The sequence below is a fragment of the Scyliorhinus canicula genome, chromosome 14 (assembly GCF_902713615.1).
Source record: "Scyliorhinus canicula chromosome 14, sScyCan1.1, whole genome shotgun sequence".
Classification (NCBI taxonomy): Eukaryota; Metazoa; Chordata; class Chondrichthyes; order Carcharhiniformes; family Scyliorhinidae; genus Scyliorhinus; species Scyliorhinus canicula.
In genome coordinates this window covers 96,359,936-96,386,179 of record NC_052159.1, presented here as the reverse complement: position 1 = coordinate 96,386,179, position 26,244 = coordinate 96,359,936, and the positions used below count along the sequence as shown (strand labels likewise).

Below are 26,244 nucleotides of genomic sequence, written 5' to 3'. Positions count from 1 at the left end.
GATGAGAGCACGTAGGGTGCTCTGAAGGTCTGGATCCAAGGTCTTGATCAGTCTGTTGAGTTGGCGAAGGGCATTCAGCCTCTGATCTCCGGGTAAGCGTTCTCCAAGGCAGCCTTCAGGACACACGACAACGCAGAATTGCAGAGCAATTTTTGGTGAAGGCATTATTGTTTAAAATTACACTTTTTAATTAAATTATTGATTAGTTCAATCAGAACAATACATACTATTGCTGAATGAATGTTCATCATTAAGAAGCACATTCTGAACAAATTTCTCTATATTGCAAAACCAATTTGTTGTGTTCTTTGTGTTGTTCTTCAGGATGGTGAAGGTTGTATTGTTGACAAAGAACAGCAAGCAATGTTTAACAAACAAAGCTAATTTATTACACTACACTTAATTAGATTTGAACATTTGCTGAGGAATTAGATGAGTAAAGAATACACCACACTTCTACAGTACTAAACTATGCTATCAGCTAAACTATCTCACATCTACTCAGTCTGACTCCCTTCCACTCTCTCCCAGAGGTCAAGGAGGCATGTGGGGGCTGGGTTCTCCGTTTTTGGAAATATGTCCCCACGCCGTCGTGAAAACTGCGGTCTTTTATGCCAGGAAAACTGACGTCAAAAGGCCACAGAATCACTGTCTTGCAGGGGGCTAGCAGGCAGCTGTCGTGGAGCTCGCAGCTCCAGCTGTCAATATGACACCACGCACTTCTGGGTCAGAGGTCACGCCGTGCCATGCTCCATGGCGGACTCAGCCTGCGGACCTGGACCACCGAAATAGTGTCCCGCATCGGCTGCTCGCCCGACCTGGACCGCCCGCACACATTGCCCCCAGTCCCGAATGAGGACCCCCCTGTCCTCCGATAGGCCCTTCCCTGACTGTGGCAGCCCCGGACTGAGTCACGAATGGTTCCCGAATGGCAGGACTACATTAGAAACACGCCATCAGGAATTCGGCAGGTCGGGGATGGAGAATAGCAGGGCCGACCTCAGCCTGAGGCAGTAGATACTTGGCGTGGTGTACTCCCGGGGTACGCCGCTTTTGTGGGGGCGGGGAGGGGGTGGAGTATTGCGGAACCGGGGCCAGTCATGATTTTGTGCGGGAAAACGGATTCTCCACACCCCTATGTGGAGAATCCAGCCCATGACATTTATATGATTGCTCTATAGCACCATCTAATGACTAGAGTAGTAACATTATCTTAACACTTTATGTTCCTGACGATAGCCACATATTGTGACACTATTTTAGTTGCTCTGCCTTGTTTCACATTCAAACACATTACAGAGTTAAATAAAGAGTTAATAAATACGAAAAACTAAATGCTCAAAACAGTGTATGCATTAATTAAAATGATAAATCTTTTAACAACAGATATTTTATAAAATGCCATAAATCACATGAAAACAATAAAACATTTCAGGAGAAATTGTAAACTGTAAATGTTTTATTTCAGAACCAGTGCATCAATGTGTACAAATGTAAAGTGAATTGGATTAAAATAATATACTGGAAGAAAGTTACTTCCAGGAGACGCAAAAAGAGAAAAAAGTTTAGCATTGTTCAAAATGGAGAAAGACTGCAAGGGCCGTTGTTGGATTCACTTTTGTCTTTGCTCTTTGTACATGATTTAAGCATTGAAATAGGGAACATAATATCAATTATGTTAATGCCACATGAAGGAGCATCATTCGCAAAATGCATTATTACCTCACTCTTTGCAGTAAATTGCATTTGCCACCTAACTGCCCATTGCACTAAGCTATGTTTTAAAACCTTCACAGTAACAAACGACTAAAAATAGCACTAGACTAAACCCTGTTTCTTTTTTGGCAACTTATACTTTAAACTACAGAAAGGAGCATTCCCCTTTTGTACTTATCACACATTGCACTTTCCAGAGGAATTACAATGTCATAAGAACATAAGGAGGAGCAGGAGTAGGACATCTGGGTTCTTGAACCTGCTCCGCCATTCAATAAGATCATGGCTGACCTCTTTGTAGACTCAGCTCCACTTACCTGCCCGCTAACCTTAACCCTTTATTCCTTTACTGTTCAAATTTCATCTTTCTTTGCCTTTAAAACATTTAGCGATGTAGCCTCAACTGCTTCACTGGGCAGGGAATTCCACAAATTCACAACTCTTTAGGTGAAGAAGTTCCTTCTCAACTCAGTCCTAAATCTGCTCCCCCTTATTTTGAGGCTATGCCCCCTCTTTCTAGTTTCACCTGCCAGTGGAAACAACCTCCCTGTTTCTATTTTATCTACTCCGCTCATAATTTTATATGTTTCTATAAGATTCCCCCTCATTCTTCTAAATTCAAATGAGTATAGTCCCAGTCTACTCAGTCTCTCCTCATAAGCCAATCCTCTCAACTCCGGAATCAACATTGTGAATCTCCTCTGCACCCCCTCCAGTGCCCGTATATCCTTTCTCAAGTAAGGAGACCAAAACTGTACACAGTACTCCAGTTGTGGCCTCACCATCACCCTATACAGCTGCAACACAACCTCCCTGCTTTTAAACTTCATCCCTCTAGCAATGAAGGATAAAATTCCATTTGCCTTCTTAATTACCTGCTGCACCTGCAAACCAGATTCATGCACAAGGACACCCAGGACCCTCTGCACAGCAGCATGCTGCAATTTGTTACTATTTAAACAATAGTCCCTTTTGCTGTTATTCCTACCAAAATGGATGATCTCACATTTCCAACGTTGCATCCATCTGTCAGACCATTGCCAACTCACTTAAACTATCTATTACCCTCTGCAGACTTTCAGTGTTATCTGTACACTTTGCTCTAGCACTCATTTGAACTCATGCGAACTTTGACACATTACAATTGGTTTACAACTCCAAATCATCTATGTAAATTGTAAACAATTGAGGTCCCAACACTGATCCCTGAGGGACACCACTAGCCACTGATCGCCAATCAGAAAAACTCCTATTTATCCCGACTCTTTGCTTTCTGTTCGTTAACCAATCCACTATCCATGCCAATACATTACGCCGTGCACCTTTATCTTATGCAGCAGTCTTTTGTGTGGCATCTTGTCGAATGCCTTCTGGAAATCCAGATACACCACATCCATCGGTTCCCCCTTGTCCACCGCACTCTTAATGTCCTCAAAGAATTCCAGTAAATTAGTTAAACATGACCTGCCTTTCATGAACCCATGCTGCGTCTGCCCAATGGGACAATGTGTTTACTGTAGTATACAGGGTTAACAGATGGGATATGCCAATGTATGACATAAATGATGATGTATTAGACTCTCTCAAGAAAGGTTGAAACATCATGTCTAAGAGCAACATACCTATTCTGTAACTTGTTTTGATGTAGTACTGATTAATAAATGTCAAGCAATTGCTAGAGTATAACTGCAGTAACAAAATACCATGTGTCATGATATGCAAACATGCAGAAGGATCATCTCAGTACTGGTCTTTCCCAAAATGACATATTCCTCATTCTGTAATGCAACAGTTTCACAAATTTTCACATTTATATGATCTTGACCAACCAAAACTGTGAACCAGTAAATAATATCAAAGAATGCAATTTATTCTTGTCCAATCTATAGTGATGATTATCAATCATGTAAATTGCACTTAAAATTATCTGCTGCAGGGAACTTGTATCATGTGTATTTCTTCTAGTACATATCCTATGAAGAATAAGAAATGTACAATGGATATCAATAAATTATTCATTTTCATGTAAAATACATCTGTAATTATAAATGCAGAATCTTTGTTCATACTAATGCACAATATTCATTTTCAAAAGTTATGGGGGGGGGGGGGGGGGAGGAATGGACACGGCTGGAGGTTTGCCCAGGAGTTTAATACTTTTTCTTGCACCAGCCCTGGTGAAAACTGAAAATACAATTTGTGCAATTTATTGAGAATCATGCTACGCAACAATTTGGATATTTCTGGAAAGCCTTATCTACAACTCAGGTGAATAAGTATCAGGTTCTGTACAAGCGAATTATGTCCAGTAGCCAAAGATAAATCCTACAATGCTGAAAAGGATCAGAGAAATAAATATCTTTTTGTTATCGTTTTGGGAACAATACTGACAATACTGCTATTAGCCACTGAATAAGTATTTTCAGAAAATATGTTGGGTGATATGGCAAGTGCCAGGGCATTCGTTTTGAAAGGCATTACACTTCTCTGCCACATTAACTCGGCTTGTATTTAATGAATCTAATTTGAGGTGGAATTTGTACATCACGAGGGTCTGCAAATGCTGTTTCAGGGGATCAATTGGAGCCAGGCGATTTTACTTTCACTTTTACAGGGAAAGCTGCCAATGGCCATTTTGCCGATGGGGTGCTTCCATTTTAGAGGCGACCTCAGTTCCCCACTGTTCAGATACAGGCGGCACTTCAGTTTCATTGTATGTTTATTTAAATTGAACCCCGTCCGCCTCTGAAGCTTAAAAAAAACAACTGGGCGTGTTTGAACCCATGACGAAAGGCGGTTTGGTTTTGAGAATGGCAAACGGGCGCAAACACTGATCCATAACAAGACGCCGAAACGGAGATGTTTTGGGGTATTTGAACGACAAAAAAGCCCAAATCCTTATTTAATAAGGTGAAATCTGGGGAGCCGCTGCTGGAGGGAGATATTGGTCTGGTGAGTTCAAGGATTATTTATTGCTTGTGGATTTCCGTGGATCAATTAAAGAGAACGTTTTGCAAGATGATCACCCCTGTTCTCCCCCTTTTACTTTTCCAAAGGGTTTCTGGATTGAGCTGCTCTGTGAGTTTCTAAAGCGCCAAAGCCCGCCAGCCAATCCCAGGGCAGCGCCAGAATTGCTACATCCCACTGGGGGCGGGGCCAGAGTCATTGACATGACTTCCTGGTTCAGCAGAAATGACAAGTTCAGCCCCCTGTTGGGGCTGTCTAGCTTGTTCACAGGAATTTAACGTGGCCTCAATCTCAAATTGGTGTCTGTTGCCACCCAGCAACCGATGTCACAGCTACTGCTTGGAAAATTGTTTTAAACAAAATCGAAAATTCACTGTCAAATAATTGAAAGTGAAATCAGTCAACAAATTGTACCAATTTTCCTGCGGTGTGACGCTATTGTGCAAAACTACAAGGCTGCACTGATTCTCTCAATACTTGTCCTCAGAGATCATCCTTGGTACAAGATCCTTGGTAAAAGGGCAGCAGGGTAGCATGGTGGTTAGCATAAATGCTTCACAGCTCCAGGGTCCCAGGTTCGATTCCCGGCTGGGTCACTGTCTGTGTGGAGTCTGCACGTCCTCCCCCTGTGTGCGTGGGTGCTCCTCCGGGTGCTCCGGTTTCCTCCCACAGTCCAAAGATGGGCGGGTTAGGTGGATTGGCCATGCTAAATTGCCCGTAGTGTCCTAATAAAAGTAAGGTTAAGGGGGGGGGGGGGGTTGTTGGGTTACGGGTATAGGGTGGATACGTGGGTTTGAGAGGGGTGATCATGGCTCGGCACAACATTGAGGGCCGAAGGGCCTGTTCTGTGCTGTACTGTTCTATGTTCTATGTTCTAAGAGTAGGAAAAGAGGTAGAAGTCCATTTGGCTGGTTACTGCCTTTTCCCATTACTGCAGAATTCCCAGGAGAGGGCAAACTATCCTGCAGAGTGGGCACAGGAGTATTGTGACAATCAGTGAGAGCACTGTGGCTTTTTCATTTGTGACCCCACTTCAGCATTGCAACCTGTAATCTAGGCTGACAGCAAAGTGCAACATTGGCAGACTGCTACTTAATTGGAGGTACAGTCTTGCAGATGAGGAATTAAGCCAAGGGCCATCTGTTTGTTCAAGAGGGCATAAAAAATCGTGTCACACTTGAAGAACCACCAAACAGATAAACTGGTCACTTATCTTGTTGCTGTTTGTTGGACCTTGTGTGCAAATTGGTCATCCTGTTTCCTATACACAGGGCAGCACAGTGGCGCAGTGGGTCAGCACTGTGGCCTCACAGTGCCAAGGTCCCAGGTTTGATCCCAGCTCTGGGTCACTGACCGTGTGGAGTTTGCACATTCTCCCCGTGTTTGTGTGGGTTTCGCCCCCATAACCCAAAAATGTGCAGGGTTAGGGCAGCACGGTAGCACAAGTGGCTAGCACTGTGGCTTCACAGCGCCAGGGTCCCAGGTTCGATTCCTGGCTGGGCCACTGTGTGGAGTCTGCACGTTCTCCCCGTGTCTGCGTGGGTTTCCTCCGGGTGCTCCGGTTTCCTCCCACAGTTCAAAGACGTGCAGGTTAGGTGGATTGGCCATGCTACATTGCCCTTAGTGACCAAAAAGGCTAGGAGGCGTTATTGGGTTACGGGGATAGGGTGGAAGTGGCTTAAGTGAGTCGGTGCAGACTCAATGGGCCAAATGGCCTCCTTCTGCATTGTATGTTTTATGATTCGGCCACACTAAATTGCCCCTTAATTGGAAAAAATGAATTGAGTGCTCTAAATGTTTTAAAAATGTTTCCTATATACAACAATGACTGCAGTACAAAAGTGCTTCATTGCAAATCCTGAGGAAAGATATGGGGTGGGATTCTCCCATCCTGCGGCAGAGTCCCCGCGCCGTTGTAAAAACGCTGTTGTGTATTACGATGGTGTCAGGGGCCTAATCCGCCGATGTATTCTGGCCCGCAAAAGGGGACAGCACGGGCGCATCGTGAAGCGCGGGGGGCGTGGCTACAACCCCCAGTACACACCCTCACCCCATTTCCGCCCGCCAGCACAAACCCTCACCCCATTTGCCCCCCCAACACATACTCCAGTCCGCGTGTGTAACGATACGTGCTGCAATGTGTGTTGCAGGATCTGCTGCCGATCGTCCAGGACCGTCTGGCGCTGCTCGGACCCCACAAGTGCCGGGTCCAGATGCCCCTGGGGCGGACGCCACGGCGGGGAGGGCAGACGGCAACTAAGGCTTTCCTCCATCACTATGAAACAGCAGTCGTACGCACAGAGGATTGAGACCCAGGACAGTGATCAACAGAGGACGGACACCTAGGACAGCGACAACCCCGAAATGGGGACGAAGGACACTGATGCGCACGATAGCCAGGACTGTGACGCACAGATGACCAACAGACTGGACAGTGTCCCTCAGATGGGGGCGAAAGAAAGAACAACGGCCCAGGGCTCGCGCAGGAACCACCAGACTCTGGGACCGATGACGACCCTGACTTGGCGTCACTGCACTCACCCACACCCCCACCATCGCAGAGACTCGCACCTCGGTTTAGTGATGAGGCTTCTGGGACACAGACTGGTACGCACCACACAGCCGAACCGGTACAGCAGGTTGAGGTAGGAGAAGTCGAGGCCGGAGGGCAGCCTAGCCCCAGCCACCAGCTGCCGCCCAGACGGTTCCCGGGTTCCTGGACTTTCCAGTCCCACCCATAGACCCGATGCAGTTAGAAACCCAGAGACTAGACGACGGGATGTCGGCCAGCCTCCAGCAACTGCAGACGCAGGTGGAGGAGTCCATCTGCGTCCAGGAGCAGGGAGTGGTGCTGGTCATGGCTGCCACCCAGGCCAACACCGCATGGGTGACGTCCGCGATGGAGGCAATGGGTGCAACGGTTTCGGCCATGGGTCAGGTAATGTATGGCGTGAGGCTTCATGTGCATGTGTCAACCGTGGCCCAGGACAGGGCTGCCCTCTCACAGGCAGCCATGTGCCAGAGCCACTTGGCCATCTCAGCCACTCCCCGCAGTCTGGCTAAGTCTCAGCAGGCCTTCGCTGAGAGGACTGGCGGCATTGCCCAGGCGATGGCTCAGTCTCAGCAGGCCATTGCTGAGAGCATCGGCTGCCTCGTCCAAATACTGGATGGCATCGTACAAGCACAGAGGGAGGTGGCGCAGTCCCAGACAGGAATGGCCCACTCCCTGAGCTCCATCGCTGCTAACATTCAGATCCTGGTCGATAGCGCAGTAGGCCTCCAGGACTGGCAGTGCCAGGTGTCGGGGGTGCCTCGGGGCCTGTCTCCGTTCGCACCCCCATCCCATAGAGAGGCCCGGGGGACACTGGGCACTCCGAGGGAGGACAGGGTTCCGGGGCCATCCCGGTGACTCCTGCACGAGAGGTCCCGGAACACTGCGGATCCTTGGACTCCCCCGTCCTGTCCCTGGCACATCTGGTGGGCAGTGGGCAGAACAGGGTGGCACCAAGTCATCCAGGAAGCCCATGGAGCAGCCTGGCCCGTCCAAGCTGAGCCGCCCCAGGAGAAGCATGCCAACGGGGAGCCAAGTCGCAGGGCCAGAGTCTCAACAAGTCCGCCTCCACTCCTGCTGTACCGTCTGGGGAAACACCCAGACATAGTGGTAGGGCCCGTAAGGCCAAGAGGTTTGACACCTAGTAAGTTGGCACGGGTGTAGGGCACAGTATAGTTATAGGGGGTAGGGCACTTGTCTGTTACCGTTACAATTAAACTCACCGTTACACCAATGCAAGATGCCTCTGTCCTATGTCCGGTGGCCGCGTGGTCGTGAACGGAACTGATTGGCACTGCGTTTGAAGGTCGGTGGGACGGTGAGCCAGGTGGGTGTAAAGATCCCCCCCGCCGTACTCGGTGCCCCGCCGACAGCTACCCAACATGTCCATGGGAGTGTCCCTTACGCGTACAGGGACCACCCACGAGGGTATAGCTGTGGCCATGAGTCAGACATTGGCTGACGATTTGGAGCTCACAGCTCATCGCAGAGCGGGTAGGCATCATCCTCCATGGCATTGCACACACCCGCTTCCACAGGCAATCATGTGAGACCAGCCCGTTGTGCCGCAGTTGGAGGGTGCTGTGCATGTGGTGGTGTGGAAAGTAAGGTAGTCGGGTGGTGAGGTGGGGCGGTATGGTGGTGCCAGTGCCCCTGCTCAGCCTCTACCCCCAGTTGGTAAAACGTGCGGCTATTAATGCCTCGCGTGCGCACTGCCCAAACCGGTGGCATTGTGCAGCCTCCTGTCCATAGCCCGCCCCCATGTCGCATCTGTTGCCCCCCTCGTCCCCATCCTCCCCATCTGGAGAGACGTCCCCTCCTGCAGCCTACCCCTCTGCCCTCTCCTCCCCCAGCACATCGCCCCTCTGCTGGGCAATATTGCAGAGGACGCAGCAGACAACAACAATGCGGCCGACCCTCTCCGAATGGTACTGGAGGGCCCCTCCAGAGCAGTCCAGGCACCTGAAGCGCAACTTCAACAGGCCGAAGCACCTCTCGATCACAAGCCTGGTTGCTGCATGGGCCTCATTGTAGCGGGTCTCCGCGTCGGTCTGTGGCCTCTATATAGGCGTCATCAGCCATGACCCAACGGGTAACCCTTGTCACCCAGCAACCAGCCCTGCAGGCGGGGGGTCGGGGGGGGCGGGGGGGGGGGGGGGGGCGTCCCTCGAACATGGCGGCGATGAACGATTGTGCTATGATAAATGCATTATGTACACTGCCCGGGTACCGGGCACAGACGTGCAGCATCTTCATGCGGTGGTCACAGACCATCTGAATGTTCATGGAGTAGGACCCCTTCCAGTTCATGAACACGTCCCTGTTCTCCGCTGGAGGCCGCATGGTGACGAGCACCCCACTGATCACCCCCTGTACCATGGGTATCCCAGCCATGGCAGCGAATCCCGCTGCCCGGGCATTTTGGTGGGTGAGGTCCACTGGGAATTTAATTTAGCATTCCGCGATGTTGTAAAGAGCGTCAGTCACCGCATGGATGTACCGGTGCACCGATGGCTGGGAGATGCCGGAGAGGGAGAGCATGTCCTCCCCCAGTCCCACACGGTGTCAGGTGTTCCATGAGGTGGCAGATATGTGCGACCGTTTCCCGACTCATCCGGAGTCTTTTCCTGCATGTCCTGTCCGGCAGGTCCTCGAAGGACATGCGGCGCTGATAGACACGTGGCCTCATGGGGGGCCTCCGGCGCCTTGGCCCCACCACCACTTGCTCCCTCTGCTCCTCATCCACGTCGGTGTTGTCATCCCGAGCATCCCCCTCGTTGATTTGCTCGCGTCCGCCTCGGCCTCTTCCTGCACCGGTCGGGCAGGCGGCCCTACAGCCTCAGCGGGTCCCACCTGGCCCCCTGCAGCCCCTCCCTCTGCTGCAGCCCGTCCCTCTGCTGCAGCCCCTCCCTTTGCTGCAGCCCGTCCCTCTGCAGCAGCCCGTCCCTCTGCTGCAGCCCCTCCCTCTGCTGCAGCCCGTCCCTCTGCTGCAGCCCGTCCCTCTGCTGCAGCCCGTCCCTCTGCTGCAGCCCCTCCCTCTGCTGCAGCCCCTCCCTCTGCTGCAGCCCGTCCCTCTGCTGCAGCCCGTCCCTCTGCTGCAGCCCGTCCCTCTGCTGCAGCCCGTCCCTCTGCTGCAGCCCCTCCCTCTGCCCGTCCCTCTGCAGCCCGTCCCTCTGCTGCAGCCCGTCCCTCTGCCCGTCCCTCTGCTGCAGCCCGTCCCTCTGCCCGTCCCTCTGCTGCAGCCCGTCCCTCTGCACGTCCCTCTGCTGCAGCCCGTCCCTCTGCCCGTCCCTCTGCTGCAGCCCGTCCCTCTGCAGCAGCTCGTCCCTCTGCTGCAGCCCGTCCCTCTGCTGCAACCTGTCCCTCTGCCCGTCCCTCTGCTGCAGCCCCTCCCTCTGCCGCAGCCCCTCCCTCTGCCGCAGCCCCTCCCTCTGCTGCAGCCCCTCCCTCTGCTTCAGCCCGTCCCTCTGCTGCAGCCCGTCCCTCTGCTGCAGCCCGTCCCTCTGCTGCAACCTGTCCCTCTGCCCGTCCCTCTGCAGCCCGACCCTCTGCCCGTCCCTCTGCTGCAGCCCGTCCCTCTGCCCGTCCCTCTGCTGCAGCCCGTCCCTCTGCCCGTCCCTCTGCTGCAGCCCGTCCCTCTGCTGCAGCCCGTCCCTCTGCAGCAGCTCGTCCCTCTGCTGCAGCCCGTCCCTCTGCTGCAGCTCCTCCCTCTGCAGCAGCTCGTCCCTCTGCCTCAGCCCGTCCCTCAGCTGCAGCCTGTCCCTCTGCAGCAGCTCGTCCCTCTGCTGCAGCCCGTCCCTCCGTGCAGCCCGTCCCTCTGCAGCCCGTCCCTCTGCTGCAGCCCCTTCCTCTGCCCGACCCTCTGCTGCAGCCCGTCCCTCTGCTGCAGCCCGTCCCTCTGCTGCAGCCTGTCCCTCTGCTGCAGCCCCTCCCTCTGCTGCAGCCTGTCCCTCTGCTGCAGCCCGTTCCTCTGCAGCAGCCCATCCCTCCTCTGCAGCCCGTCCCTCTGCTGCAGGCCGTCCCTCTGCCGCAGCCCCTCCCTCTGCACGTCCCTCTGCTGCAGCCCCTCCCTCTGCCCGTCCCTCTGCTGCAGCCCGTCCCTCTGCTGCAGCCCCTCCCTCTGCACGTCCCTCTGCTGCAGCCCCTCCCTCTGCCTGTCCCTCTGCTGCAGCCCGTCCCTCTACTGCAGCCCGTCCCTCTGCTGCAGCCCCTCCCTCTGCTGCAGCCCCTCCCTCTGCCCGTCCCTCTGCAGCCCGTCCCTCTGCTGCAGCCCGTCCCTCTGCTGCAGCCCGTCCCTCTGCCCGTCCCTCTGCAGCAGCCCGTCCCTCTGCCCCTCCCTCTGCTGCAACCTGTCCCTCTGCCCGTCCCTCTGCTGCAGCCCCTCCCTCTGCCGCAGCCCCTCCCTCTGCTGCAGCCCGTCCCTCTGCTGCAACCTGTCCCTCTGCCCGTCCCTCTGCTGCAGCCCGTCCCTCTGCCCGTCCCTCTGCTGCAGCCCGTCCCTCTGCTGCAGCCCGTCCCTCTGCCCGTCCCTCTGCTGCAGCCCCTCCCTCTGCCGCAGCCCCTCCCTCTGCTGCAGCCCCTCCCTCTGCTGCAGCCCCTCCCTCTGCTGCAGCCCGTCCCTCTGCTACAGCCCCTCCCTCTGCTTCAGCCCGTCTCTCTGCTGCAGCCCGTCCCTCTGCTGCAGCCCGTCCCTCTGCTGCAACCTGTCCCTCTGCCCGTCCCTCTGCAGCCCGACCCTCTGCCCGTCCCTCTGCTGCAGCCCATCCCTCTGCAGCCCGTCCCTCTGCTGCAGCCCGTCCCTCTGCCCGTCCCTCTGCTGCAGCCCGTCCCTCTGCCCGTCCCTCTGCTGCAGCCCGTCCCTCTGCCCGTCCCTCTGCTGCAGCCTCTGCTGCCGCAGTCACTCTGAGCCACCTGCGCCGACGCCGCCACAGGGCCACATGCAGGGCAGCTGCTCCGGCCACGGCGGTAACCATCGCTGGCTGGTACCCAAACATTGCGATCTGCAGCGGGTGGGGTATACAACACATTTAAGGATGGCGCATGGCCCCTTCTACAGCCAGGTGCCCTGGGGTACACGTCTGCCCTGGCTTGCTGAATGCGCCACAGCCACGCATGCACCCAGACCCCTGGCCACACCCTCCGTCCTCTGCCCAGTACTGCCCGTCCCTCATGGTTGCACCATCGTTGAATGGCTATGCCCTCACTGGGGGATGCCAGGGTGCGGACCCGCCCCTTGCCACTGATGTATGCCGGCTACTGGGAGGTCTGCCCCTTTGGGGGGAGGGGGGGAGAGGGGGGAGGGGGGGTGGTGCCGCACCCATGGGCCGTGCCGGGGGGGGGGGGGGGGGGCAGCGCCCAGGGATGGTGCCCATTAGCCTAGTCGCCGTTCTGGCGGCAGTGGCTCTGGCAACGCCCTGCACTGGCATGGTGGCTGCCAAGTTGTCAACATGCCCCCCCCCTTTCCGAACATGGAGAACCCGCCCCGCTAATGTAGAGACCCTCCCCTTGTCCCCCCCCCCCCCCAGCATAGAGACCCAGCATCCCCCACAACACGGAGGACCCTCCCCGCCAACGTAGAGGCCTGCCCCCCCCCCCCCTCCCGAACATGCAGGTCCCCCCCCTCAGCCGCAGCCCCGTCCGTGTCCGTCCCGAGAGTGTCACAAGCGCAATACTCTGGCCGCTCACCTCCTCTCCCATTCCGTCAGCCTGCACGACTGGCTGATCATTTTTATTTGAAGGTGTGAACGGCGGCGTCGGGATCTCGGCCCATCTGGGCCGCAGAATCAACGGGACACCGGAGAATCGCGGGACTTCCCTCTCCGGGCGGCGCGGCGCCGTTCACAATTAGGCCGTTCACGCCGGGCGTGAGAATGGCGGGGCAGCGTTGGACCGGCGCCGCGTGAATAATCAACATGATTAACGATTCTCCGCCCCGCACGGGGTTGGAGAATCCCGCCCATGATTCCAAGTTCTTTTCTTTTCTTTACTCCCCAATTTTCCAGGAGGAAACTTGGCATCCTGATGTCAGAATGCTAAATGAAACAAGGCACTGTGGCCTGCCATTAATAGCTTGCAGGATCCCAGCGACAGGCGAAAGACTTGCATTTAAAAGCTTGAGCAGATCCAAATATCTGCTGCCACAATCTAATCTTTGAAGTCTACTCATCCACCATCCTTGTGCTCCGAATCTTTCATTGGCTCCTGGAACACCAGCACATCAATTGTAAAATTCTGATTTCATATTATGAATAGTTCCCTGACATTCTCTTCCTCACTAACTTCCTCCTGTCTGACAAACCTTCATGAATTCTGCGCTGCTCCAATTTGACCTCTTTGCACCTACATTGTAGTCGTTTAGGTGCTATATTTCCTTCATGAATCCTTTGTTTCTCCGCCTCTCCTCCTTGAAACTTATTTATTTGACAAAGCTTTTTGTCACTGCTCCTAATTACCCCTCCTTTGACTAAATGAAAACCTTTGTCTAATTATGCTCCTGTGAAATAAATTGGAACACTTTCTGTGCAAAAGAGGCTGCATCAATGCAAGCAGTTCTCTTTATTAATTCATAGTTTTGTTATTAAGTAATTGCTGGAAGTTTTGAGTAATCAGGGATTTCTAACTGCTGACCTCAATGAAAGGCCCTTATCCCAGAGCTATGTTGCCATCTGCAGGTTGAAATTTCCTGCATCTTCTAGACCTGGAGAGAAACAGCATCCTGGTTGGGAGGAGCAAGACAGTCTCCTTGTTGTAGAAAAACATTTAAAAAAGATATTAAAAGATACCAAAGGGCAATGAACAGAAATCCAAGTTTTGAAATTTGGGGCTGGATTCTCTGTTCGGGAGACTATGTTCTCCAGCCGGAGTTGAATTGCTTCAGTTTCACGCTGGCGCTGGGAGTGGCGCCCAGAAGCGATTCCGTGAGCTTGCCATGCAAATTCATGCATGACAGAGATCGCAAGGGATTCCGTCGTGAATCATGTTATTAGGCTGCCGTTTTGAACAGGCGGCCCGATATTGAAGTCCTGCTGCCGCCCCCCCTCCCTCCCTACAAAGCAAATCCTGATCCTGCCATCCCATGACAAGTAGGGGCTCCTCCCACCCCCAAACCATGGGAATTTCTGGGTCACCACACCCCTACACAGAAAGCACGCATGTGGGTGACCCGGACCCCCACCCATGACCCCTCACCAGAGACTCCCACCAGATTCCCCCACTGGAGACCCCCCCATTACAGGGATCTCCCCATAGCAGAGAACCCCTCCGAAGCATAGATCCCTCCTTATTGGAGAGAACCCCCCTCATAGAAGGGAATGCGCATTATCAGGGCCCCTCCCCTACAAGCAGAGTCCCACCCCCCCCATAGCAGAAGACCCTCCCCTCCCCATCAGTAACCGCGACCTGGAAACTAAAGAGCAGTCAAGGCAGAAACAGTGGAAATAAACACTGCTTTTTCACTCACATGTGCCTTACACCTGCTGCCTCAGACAGATGTGTAGAAATCAACAGCTATAACTTGATTGAAAGACAAAATCATATCACAAAGCTTTCAACCCCCTTAGTTCCTTTGACCTGGAAGGCTTCTGTTCACTTCAAAGATAAATAGCTTTTAGGAGCCTATTATTGACAGCTTCCAGACAGCCAGAAGTCTGGATTGTTTGTTTTCATTTCCGTCACGTTTGAATGGATCTCGGGTAGCCTGCTGTGAAATGAACCATCTAGCTATGATTGACAGCTGATGACCACATCAATAGCAGTTTAGTGCTTCTTGTGGAGAAAAAGAGGAGGTGAAACCACTTTAACTCCCAGATATTTATAATAATAGCTGTGGTTTTATTTTGAGCTTATTTTCAAAGTGTGGTTGGAAAACCATGACGTTATGCAGTTGGACATGCATGTGGAAGGTAGATGTTGCATTTTTCTACTTTTTGTATTTATTAATTTATTGTCTAGAATAATTGATGTTAGAAGCTTGATGTTAACAGTTTTATAGTTTCAAACATTTTCTGTTTTCTTCCCAATCAGAAACAATGGCGACTACAGTCGTTCGATACAAAACAAGAGCAAGAACCAGCACACCACAATGTTTACCAAAAGCACGGATTGATCGAAGGCGCACACGGATGGACTCAATTTCTCTTTTGTGTGACACAGATGAGGAAGAGGAATCTGCTTGTGAGGAGAGTGAAGAACAAAGCAGCAGTACCTCGGCTGATGAAGAAATTCAGAACAATGCCAATAAAGCAGAGAGCTCGGATGAGGATAATGTTATTCGAAGGAAACGCTTGTGTTTGAGCATCATCTTGACCGACAGTGACAGCAGTTCAGAATCATTTCATAACCCACCAGTCAGGAAGATAAAAGGCAATTCACGTCGTATTTATATACAAGATGTGGATGAAGGCAGTGAGGAGGAGAAAACTTCTGCTATTAATTTCTGTGTAAGAAATGAAGATGTCTCTCAAACAGAGAAAGAACTAGCAATTTCTCGAAAGAGGAAACGGCAGATGGAGCTTGAACGGTTGTCAAAGAAGAAACAGCCTCATTGCACAACCAGCTGTGAGTTATTTGAGGTTTGTTTCCTTCAAAATTTATAAATAAAAGGCTCATGAACGTACTTTATGCCCTTGTCAGAGATTCTGCCCTCTCTTCACTGTTTCAAATTTAACCAGACTTTGCAGCATTTAAGTTCTGTTCAACTCCAAGCTGTGCTTCAAGTCCCATATCCTCCCCATTCAAGAATCATGGGTGGGATTCTCCATCTCTCTGCCCCAGATTTCCACCCCCGTTGGCGTCGAGATTCGCTGTCCCGCTAGCTGGCCCATGGAGTTTCCCAATGTCGGCAGTCCCCTGCCGTCAGGAAATTCCCGGGTGTGGGTGTGCTGCCGGCACAACAGAAAATCCCGACAGCGGAGAATCCAGCCCCATATGCTTTCATTTACATGGCCATGATTTTTAGAGTGGCAGGGTTCCCCCCAGCATTCCCCAGAGCCTAAATCTCGGGAATCTAGGAGCAGGTAGGTCTGGGGGTCTCAGAGTAGTGAGGGGATGTGAGTGCCAGGAGAGTGTGCAGCAGGGGGTGAGATGTTGGTAGAGAGGCAGGGGATAGTGAAGGACTCCCCGCAGAGGCTGCCTTTGTTAAAAGGGCGCAGCTGTTAAAGGCATCTGGCTGAATACCGTTCACTTTCGGGCTCTGCCAGCCTGAAAGTTAAAGTTAAGCTGGAAATGGCCCTTCAACGGTCAGTAATTGGTCACTTAAGGCCTTAATTGATGCAAGGGCGGGTAGGCCAGCCAATGCTTTGCCCATAATTGTCCTTTGCCTTTTTCTCTTTGCTGCTGTAGTGGAGGTAGAGCCTTCATCATCCTGGGCCGGAATTTTCCGGTAGTTATGATTCAATTTTCCTACCAGCTGCCCAGCCCCTTGGGGTGGTCACAATGGGAAATCCCATTGACTATCGACAGGAAGATAGAATCCCACCAGCAGCGAACAACGCACGGCCCAGAAACATGCGGCTGGCGGACTGGAGAATCCCGTCCCTGGTTTCTACACTGTAAAGTTTTCTTCCTAAATACTTCCATCTCTCTTTTCCTTTCTGAGATTCCTGAAAACTCATTCTTCAACCAAGCTTTTGGCCACCAATTCTAGTATTTTCTGCTCCGGCTTAGTGTCCACTCTCCAAATGCATAACGTTTTATTCTATCATGGGATGCAGACTTGGCAAAGCCAGGATTTATTGCTTAGCCCCCTTGAGATGGAGATGGTGATCCACCTTGATGAAGCACTCAAGTCTATGTGATGTATAGAGATATGGGTACATAGATGCAGAAATATGAATTGACTTTGGGATATTCAGTACATTGAAGGTATGTAAATGTTAGTGGGTGATGTTAAAGAAAAAGAAAAATGAGATAGCTGGAAAACTTTACTGTACTATATTCAAAGTTTATCGTACATTAGGCGGGATTTACCTATTTTGCGGTGACCAATTGGATCTACGGGTCCCACCATTGTCAATGGGATTTCCTGTTGACAGCATACCTCGCTGCCGGGAAACCCGTGCGCCGGCAATAGATCGGAATGTCCAGTCGGCGTGACCAGCAGTTATATCCCGTTGTCATGTGAGTGTCCCTTTAAGAAAAGTTTGTTTATCAAATAGCTGCAACGTTGTCACGGTGTGGGTGGAGCTGAGCTGTATTTCTGGCTTTTACTTTCGTTTTCAGCTGTCAGCTGTTTTGTAGCTAAGTGTTTGGCTTTGTTTTCAGTTGGGAGCTGCATTTAAAACAAGGTGTATTTTGATCTCTCTGCATGCTAAAGAATGTCTTCAGATCACTTGATAATTTAAAAGTGATAACTGCTTTCTGTAGAGAATTCAAACCTGCTGTCTTTGTTAAAAAGGGTATTTGACTTATGGATGCTGTTAGGAAAGTTATTAAGGGTTACCTATAGAGTATTGTATCTGTGGGGATTATTTGTGTTGGTAGTTGATAAACTGTTTACTGTGTGTTTATAAAATGTTAACTGGATTCATAGAATAAACATTGTTTTGTTTTAAAATACTTAAGATCTCTGTTGCATAACACCTGGAAATTGTGCTCCCCATAACCAAAATATATTAAAAGTTGTGGGTCAGGTGAACTCCATGATATACTTTGGTGTTCTCTAAACCCTGGCCCGTAACACCACCCATTGTTTTCTCTAATTAACTGCAACACATTTTTACCATCAGTGCCTATAGTGTGAATACTGTGAAAAAATGTCTGTGAAGCTATGAAAATCTTAACATACGTCTCTTTAGCTTGTAACAATAATTTCACAAGAGCATTGTACAATTAAGAAGATAAAAAAAACCAGACATTTTAATGGCTTTTCTAGCCACAGACCCTGCATGTCGAGTTTGGATATACTGTTATAAAGAGAGAGGCTGCCCATTGTGGAGGCTATAATAAGGAGATATAACAATTTCTTACATCGTACTGCAGTGGCAATTTCTATGGATAGTCTTTCTTGAAAAGAGGCCAGCACCACTTAGATAAATTAGTGATGAAATGGAGCTTTGTGGGAGTTGCACACTTCTTTTCAACAAATTTTAGAAATAAACCTGTTTATTTTTGGGTGGATATACACAAATGAGGTAGCATCATAGAACATATTTTCTATAATTTCTGCTCATATGTATTTATCCAAACCAAAGACTATTTTATACAAGTGCCTAGGATTGCCAGGTGAATAGAGAACACAAAAGATAATTCAAGGAGCAACGATTCAACTAAACACAAATGTAAAAAGAAAATTCACAGTCACGAATAAAATGTTTTGATTATTTTGCTTTGCCATCTGCCTTTGAACCTTTTGCTCATTTGTTGTCATTTTCTATGCCTTGTTCCTCCATCAAACACAGAGCATTGGGAATTCTCTAACTTTGCTTCTTGTATTGATGTCAGGCGATTCAAGTTGCACTGGAAGCTTCTGACAGCCATCTGTTGGTAATTTATACCAGAGAATACTGCGCTGGTTTGGTAAACAGTGTGGGCAGAGGTCTTGTTTTCCAAAATGGAAGTGCACAGGCACCACTCTGACTGACTATTAAGGTCTTAGCTGTCCTTAATGTCTATAACATGGGGCCATTACAATATGAGTGGCACGGTGGCACAGTGGATAGCACTACTGCCTCACAGCGCCAAGGACCTGGGTTTGATTCCGACTTTGGGTGACGGTCCATGCGAAGTTTGCACATTCTCCCCGTGTCTGCGTAGGTTTCCTCTTGGTGCTCCAGTTGCCTCTCACAGTCCAAAGATATGCAGGTTAGTTTGGCCATCTTAAATTGCTCCTCAGGATGGAGTTGCAGGAATAGGATGGGAGATTGGGTCTAGGTAGTGCATTCATTCAAAGGGTTGGTGCAGACCCAATGGACCGAATGGCCTCCTTCTGCACTGTAGCAATTTTATGATTCTATGATTCTACCTGCATACATTAGCTAAACAGCTGAACCGAGGTATTAAGTAAGTATTAGGTGCTATTGTTTTTTCTCGTGCTACATAGACGATAGCAGCAGCATGACATGACATTGCAGTTTTACTTAGAGGCAGAATCCCTGAAGAACCATGAAGGAAGGTTGTGCTTCTTTGGCCCTTTGAGCTTGCTTGCTCGATGTTATCACATATGTCCACACCTACAATCTCCAACTCATTAGTGACCAGCAAAACAGCATCATTCAAGTAAATGCCCACACTTCCGGAAGTCATCACAATGCATTTGTTTGACAGAAATCCACTGTGTACCAGAAAGGCAAATCTGGGTGGCTTCTGGCAGATCAAAGCCAACCTGTATACCACTGTCAAAGCTGGTCATTCCTGTAAAGTGCATAATGAGCGATTATCAGATCCAACATTGAACAGGATTCATGTGTCACTGTGAATGCAGCTGGGGTCAGGCTGAACCATTTAGGTTGTTATGTTAAATTAATAGCCAGAGTTTTGCTTCGCTTCATTTAGAGTTGGAAAGATATTTCAAAGACTTTTATCCCAATGATTTTACCTGTACAAACTAAATTAATAGAGTGTAATGATGGGTGGATTTACGTAGAATTTGATTATTGTTTAAGTGTTACATCCTTTAGATTTCCAAGATATTGTGATATCTATCTATTTACTCATCATCAGGAATCGGAAGAAGACTCCAGGCAATCTTCTCTCTCCCAAGTGGAAAACACCTCGGATACAGAGTGGGAAAATGACAGTTTAAAAGACTTCATTGTTTTTGAGGAAAAAGAGCCCCGTGCGACGACACCAGAGCAACATGAAAGATCAACATCCCTCCTGGCAAAACATCTTCCAAAGTGTAAGTAACAATGGGCTTCTGTTTTCATGAGATTGCTCTTCTGATCCTCGTAGAGTCAGAAGACAAGGGACAATTATCATTAACTCAAGACTGACCAATTACAAACCTTAACTGAAGTTTAACTCTATTTGCAGAGTTTATGGGGGGGGGGGCAAATTAAATGCTCACTTATTTTCAATTATTTTTCGATTTTCTTATATTTGACTTCATGAAGATAAAAGGACTGGGTTAATTTAATGCCTTGCAGTGATGTCAGTGTTAAAGTCATCTCAGGTCAGATAAGTTTGAGTTTTAGCAGAAAAGTTCTAGTTTAACATTTGTGAGCAAATATCAATTTTAAAAATTAACTCCAACTGATAAACTGTTTTTTAAAATGATGATCTCCTGTGCCATGGATAACTACATTTGAAATAAATTGTCAGTATCTTCCTGCAGTATGACCCACCCTCTAATTGTTTCTAAAATTCTTTCCATTTCTCAGTTTGTCTTTCACTATTCTGGCTGGGATTCTCCGAAATCCCGGCCAAGTGTTGACACCGGCGTAAACACCGGATTGGTGCACGCCGGTGTCAATGGGCCTCCTGGCCAGCAATTCACTGGTTTTAAGGGAGCTAGCAGGGCGCTGGAGAGCTGCGCACTGCTCCGGCGCCGAAAGGCAGCCCTGCACGACCGGCACAGGTCCGCGCATGCGCATGGTTGCCGTCACGTGCCGGCACGGAGCAACATGTCAGGGACTCTGCAGCAGGCCGCGTCGAAGGAGGTAGGCCCCCTCCAGATCGCGGCCACCTGCTGATCGGGTTCCCCCGATTGCGGGCCAGGACCCTGTGCAGGCCCCTCCTGGAGTCAGATACCCTGTGCCCCCACCAGGACGTCCGTAATGGCTGCGGGTCTAAGCTCCCGTCGGGTGGTACCAGGTTAGAACCATGGCGGCGAGACTCGGCGGAACTCAGCGGGAGTTCGGCCCGTCACCCGCGGAGAATCGCTGTGGGGGCCTATTTCAGCGGCCCCCGACCAGTGACCACATGGGTGCGATTGGCACCGATTCTTCGGTTGCCGGAGAATCGGCGGCCTGGTGTCGGCGGAGAGGGGTGGCGGGAATTTCCGTGCCCCAGTGATTTTCCATCCCGGCGCAGGTTTGGAGAATTCCGTCCACTGTCTTTCAATCGCATTTTTTCTCCCTTCCTCTCTCACATTATCTTTTGCTACGGTTTCTCTATCTTTGGGAATCATTTTATCTAATCCTGTCCAGTAGAAACCTATGGTATTGGACATCTATTTTACACCCAGTCAGATTTTACTTTCCATTGACTGAATTTCCAAACCCATTTATAGCTTCAATTCTCTGAGCATTAATGCCACCACTGTGTGGTGCACAGCAGTTGAGTATGAATTGGGAACTCTGTCTGGAACATATTGCAAGTAGCATCAGGAACTGAAGCATTGCTTATTAGGGAGCCTGATGGTAGTTCAATGACTCTCTTTTTGGTGACTTGGTTTTCACTGTATCTGATTACTGTGGCGCTGCGCAGCTGCAAATTAGTATAAATAGCCATGGTTGAAGGGGGTAACCCTTCTCCCCAACCAGCCTTCAATGAACACCCTATGTTGAAACACAGGGGGGTGGGGGGAGGGGTGCTGTTAACAGACACGAGATGAATGATTCATGGCAGTTGCCCATCAAGCAGGCACAAGGTTAGGTGATTTCTGTGGTGCGCTCACAACTCTTCACTGGCCTTCAGATACCTTGAAGGCTACATAAGTGCAGTCATTTGTTGGGGGAAGCTTGCCATTTCTGGGAATTCCAAGGCTTTCATTCCGACTATTGACATCCAGAGGAAAGACAATGGGCTGGGAGCACGGATCAGGAAGCAATTCACTGTCATTCTCCATGCATATTACGCATGCTGAGGATTAGAGCGACTCCTGAGGGAATACCACTATCGGGCTGCCATTTTGAGCTGTTGGCCTAATAACGAGGTCCCGCAGCTGGGCACCGTCCCCCCCACATTGCATATAAGCCTCCCACCCCCTTCCCCTGCATCGCACATCGGCCTCCCCCTCACCTCCACACCCCCCCTCCCCCCCCCGCATTCCAAATTAGCCTTCCATTACCCGATTTTCTCGGCGTCCACATTCCCCAAGTATGGGGGTGACCTGACCCCCTCCCCCCACCACAGAGACCCCCTAGATGGGGAGATCTCCCACAGACCTCTAAATAGGGACACCCCTCAGAGAGACCCTCTAGATAGGGAGACCCCCCTCCCCCACACAAAGGCCCCCTAGATAGTGGGACCCCCACAGACACCGCAAAATAGGGAAATCCCACAGACCCTCCACAAAAGTGACTCCTGTCAGGAAGCCCCCCCGAAAAGACACCCCTGTCAGGAACCCCCCAGAAAAGACACCCCTGTAAGGAACCCCCGAGAAAAGACACCCCCTGTCAGGAAACCCGCAGAAAAGACAACCCTGCCTGGAAGCCCCCCAGAAAAGAGACTCCTGTCAGGAAGCCTCCCCAAGAAAGAGACACTTGTCTGGAACTAGAGGGCAGTCCAGACAGAGGCAATGAAAAAAAATTATGGTTGTAACACTCACCTGAGCAATACACCAGCTGACTCAGACAGAGGAAGTACCACATGATAATTCCTGGAAAAAGAAAGCAGCGACCTGTGTTTAAACCACTCAGAAACTTGAACTGCGAACCATTCATTCATTTCCATTAGTGGGCTGCGATTGGCAGCTTCCACACACGCAGCTGTGAGCTTTGCTTTATTCTTCTTCCTTCATGGTTCAGGAACTCTAAAGTGTTCTGACCGCAATGTTTACAAACATCAACCACTTCAAAGAGAGTTAAGTGCATTCTAATAACCTCCTTCACGCTTGAATGATTTTGAAGTAATGAGCTGAAAATTGGTCTCTTTACTTAGGAGGTCTCTGAGGGGTCTCATTATTTAGTAGGCTGGGGTGGGGAGCCGTGGGGGTCTTGTGGGGATGGGGTGGGCAGGTATGGCATTGTGGGGGAGGGGTGGAGAGTGGTCCTCGGATGGACTTTGAGGGCCTTAAGGGGTTACGCCCTTGGCCCTCTGCAAGGTCCACCATGTCAGGGCCATGCTGGAAAATACCTGTAGTAAATCCTGCCCATGTGATTCCCAGCCCAGAGGACCGGAGAATTACGCGTGCCGAGAGAATATGTTGCCCATCCCGCTAAGTGGATGCAAATGGGTCATTCATTGAGATCCATTTGCATCAATTTGCATCCTCCTGCTGGCGCGTGGGCGTAAACCTTGATCCCGCTGTCAGCTGGGGGCTGGTGCATCCCCGGACGTTCGATTCTCCGCCACATCTGGAATCCCGCTACTAGTGGTGGGTGGCAGAGAATTTCACCCAAGGTCTTGGTTCTTCTGTTCAAAATGAGGCATTCCTAAATGGCTACATTTATGGGACTATAAAGAATGTAGCCTCCATTCAAGTCCCTCAAATGATAAACACTGAATTCATTAATATATTTAATATCCCAATCTGTATCACTATTAAACCTAAAGGGAGGTTATTTTAGCCAAAGGCTGAAAACCGATACCAAATGGGTGCAGGACAAATAAGAATTTAAGTAAGGATTTATCACACCAATTTGGTTGCATTTGCAGATTACGGTAATTTGAATTTGCCTGGCGGTGCTAAACTAAAACCCTAAAGGTTTAGTATTTGATTGCTGATTAGAAGCAATTTTCATGGATATCTAAAGAGGGTGCAGGGGCAGAGGAACCTGAAGGTATATGGACATAAGTTGCTCAAGGGGCAGGAGATGCTGAGAAAATGGTTAATCAGCCATATGGTTAATGGCTGATTAACAACTGGGCTTTAATGCATGTCAAAGCCCAGAATTGATGCATAGCGTGCAAAGCAAAGATGTTAGATGCTGTTTCAGCCTCAATTGGAATATTGTGTCCAATGCTGGACATTACACTTTAGGAAAGATGTGAAGGCATTGGAGAAGGTGCAGAAAACAATTACAAGATTGGTTCCAGGAATGAGAGGCTTCAGTTATGAGGAGAAATTGACTGGAGCTGTTAGAACATAGAACATTACAGCGCAGTACGGGCCATTCGGCCCTCGATGTTGCGCCGACCCGTGAAACCATCTGAAGCCTATCTGACCTACACTAATCCATTTTCATCCATATGTCTAAACAGTGACCACTTAAATGCCCTTAAATTTGGCGAGTCTACTACTGTTGCAGGCAGGGCGTTCCACACCCCTACTACTCGCTGAGTAAAGAAACTGCCTCTGACATCTGTCCTATATCTACCACCCCTCAATTTAAAGCTATGTCCCCTCGTGTTGGTCATCACCATCCGAGGAAAAAGACTCTCACTGTCCACCCTATCTAACCCTCTGACTATCTTATATGTCTCTATTAAGTCACCTCTCAGCCTTCTCCTCGCTAACGAAAACAACCTCAAGTCCCTGAGCCTTTCCTCGTAAGACCTTCCCTCCATACCAGGCAACATCCTAGTAAATCTCCTCTGACCCGTTCCAAAGCTTCCACATCCTTCCTATAATGTGGTGACCAGAACTGCACGCAGTACTCCAGGAGCGGCCGCACCAGAGTTATGTACAGCTGCAGCATGACCTTGTGGCTCCGAAACTCAATTCCCCTACTGATAAAGACTAGCACACCATATGCCTTCTTAACAGCCCTATTAACCTGGGTGGCAACTTTCAGGGATTTATGTACCTGGACGCCGAGATCTCTCTGTTCATCTACACTACCAAGAATCTTGCCATGAGCCCAGTACTCTGCATTCCTGTTACTCCTTCCAAAGTGAACCACTTCACACTTTTCCGCATTAAACTCCATCTGCCACTTCTCAGCCCAGCTCTGCAGCTTATCTATATCCCTCTGTATCCTATAACATCCTTCAGCACTATCCACAACTCCACCGACCTTCGTGTCATCTGCAAATTTACTAACCCATCCTTCTACACCCTCTTCCAGGTCATTTATAAAAATGACAAACAGCAGTGGCCCCAAAACAGATCCTTGCGGTACACCACTAGTAACTGAACTCCAGGATGAACATTTGCCATCAATCACCACCCTCTGTCTTCTTTCAGCTAGCCAATTACTGATCCAAACCGCTAAATCACCTTCAATCCCATACTTCCGTATTTTTTGCAATAGCCTACCGTGGGGGAACTTTATCAAACGCCTTACTGAAATCCATATACACCACATCAACCGCTTTACCCTCATCCACCTGTTTGGTCACCTTCTCAAAAAACTCAATAAGGTTTGTGAGGCATGACCTACCCTTCAGAAAACCGTGTTGAGTATCGCTAATCAACTTGTTCTTTTCAAGATGATTATAAACCCTATCTCTTATAACCTTTTCCAACATTTTACCCACAACCGAAGTAAGACTCACAGGTCTATAATTACCAGGGTTGTCTCTACTCCCCTTCTTGAACAAGGGGACAACATTTACTATCCTCCAGTTTTCCGGCACTATTCCTGTCGACAAAGACGACATAAAGATCAAGGACAAAGGCTCTGCAATCTCCTCCCTTTTCAAGAAAGACCTTTCATAGAGATGTTCAAAATCATGAGGATTCTGGATGGAGCAGACAGGGAGAAATTGATGCCATTGATGGCAGGGCCAAGAAACAGAGTTCACAGATTTAATTGACAAAAGGTGCAATGGTGACACGAGGAAAACGTGTGTAGGCTGTGGAGAAGAGGAAGGGGAGTGGGACTAGCTGAGTAGCTCTAACAGAGCACCAGTGTGAACTAGTGCTCATTCCGGACTGTGATCATTCAATGATTTTATGTGGACTCTTTGATGAACCCAACTCCATTGAAGATGTGGAGCGCTCTGATTGGCACACAAAGTTACATTGCAGGTTGGCGAAGGGACTAAAGAAGAGGTTTACCTTTTATCGGATGTGGCACTGACAGGTCTGGTGGAAGAGATCCAAATCAGGACTCTTCCTGCAGGGGGGATGGATGCCACCTCTTCCTCCTCACCTTTCTCTCCTTCTCGTGTGTTCGGCTTGTCTCATCTTTTTTTTAGAACAGTACAGCACAGAACAGGCCCTTCGGCCCTCGATGTTGTGCCGAACAATGATCACCCTACTTAAACCCACGTAACCCGTATCCCAACAATCCCCCCCATTAACC

At 49.9% G+C, this 26,244-nt stretch overlaps 1 protein-coding gene across 1 annotated transcript in view; it reads left to right on the top strand.

The window, feature by feature from the left end:
• The first annotated feature begins 4,345 nt into the window (after positions 1-4,345).
• The window catches only part of ccdc82 (coiled-coil domain containing 82), a 144,845-nt gene continuing 122,946 nt past the window's right edge, over positions 4,346-26,244 (top strand). The window contains exons 1-3 of the mRNA XM_038818712.1: positions 4,346-4,668; positions 15,257-15,804; positions 19,892-20,069. Coding sequence (XP_038674640.1) covers positions 15,262-15,804; positions 19,892-20,069 — 721 coding nt within the window. The 5' untranslated portion in view covers positions 4,346-4,668; positions 15,257-15,261. The remainder of the gene's footprint in view (positions 4,669-15,256; positions 15,805-19,891; positions 20,070-26,244) is intronic.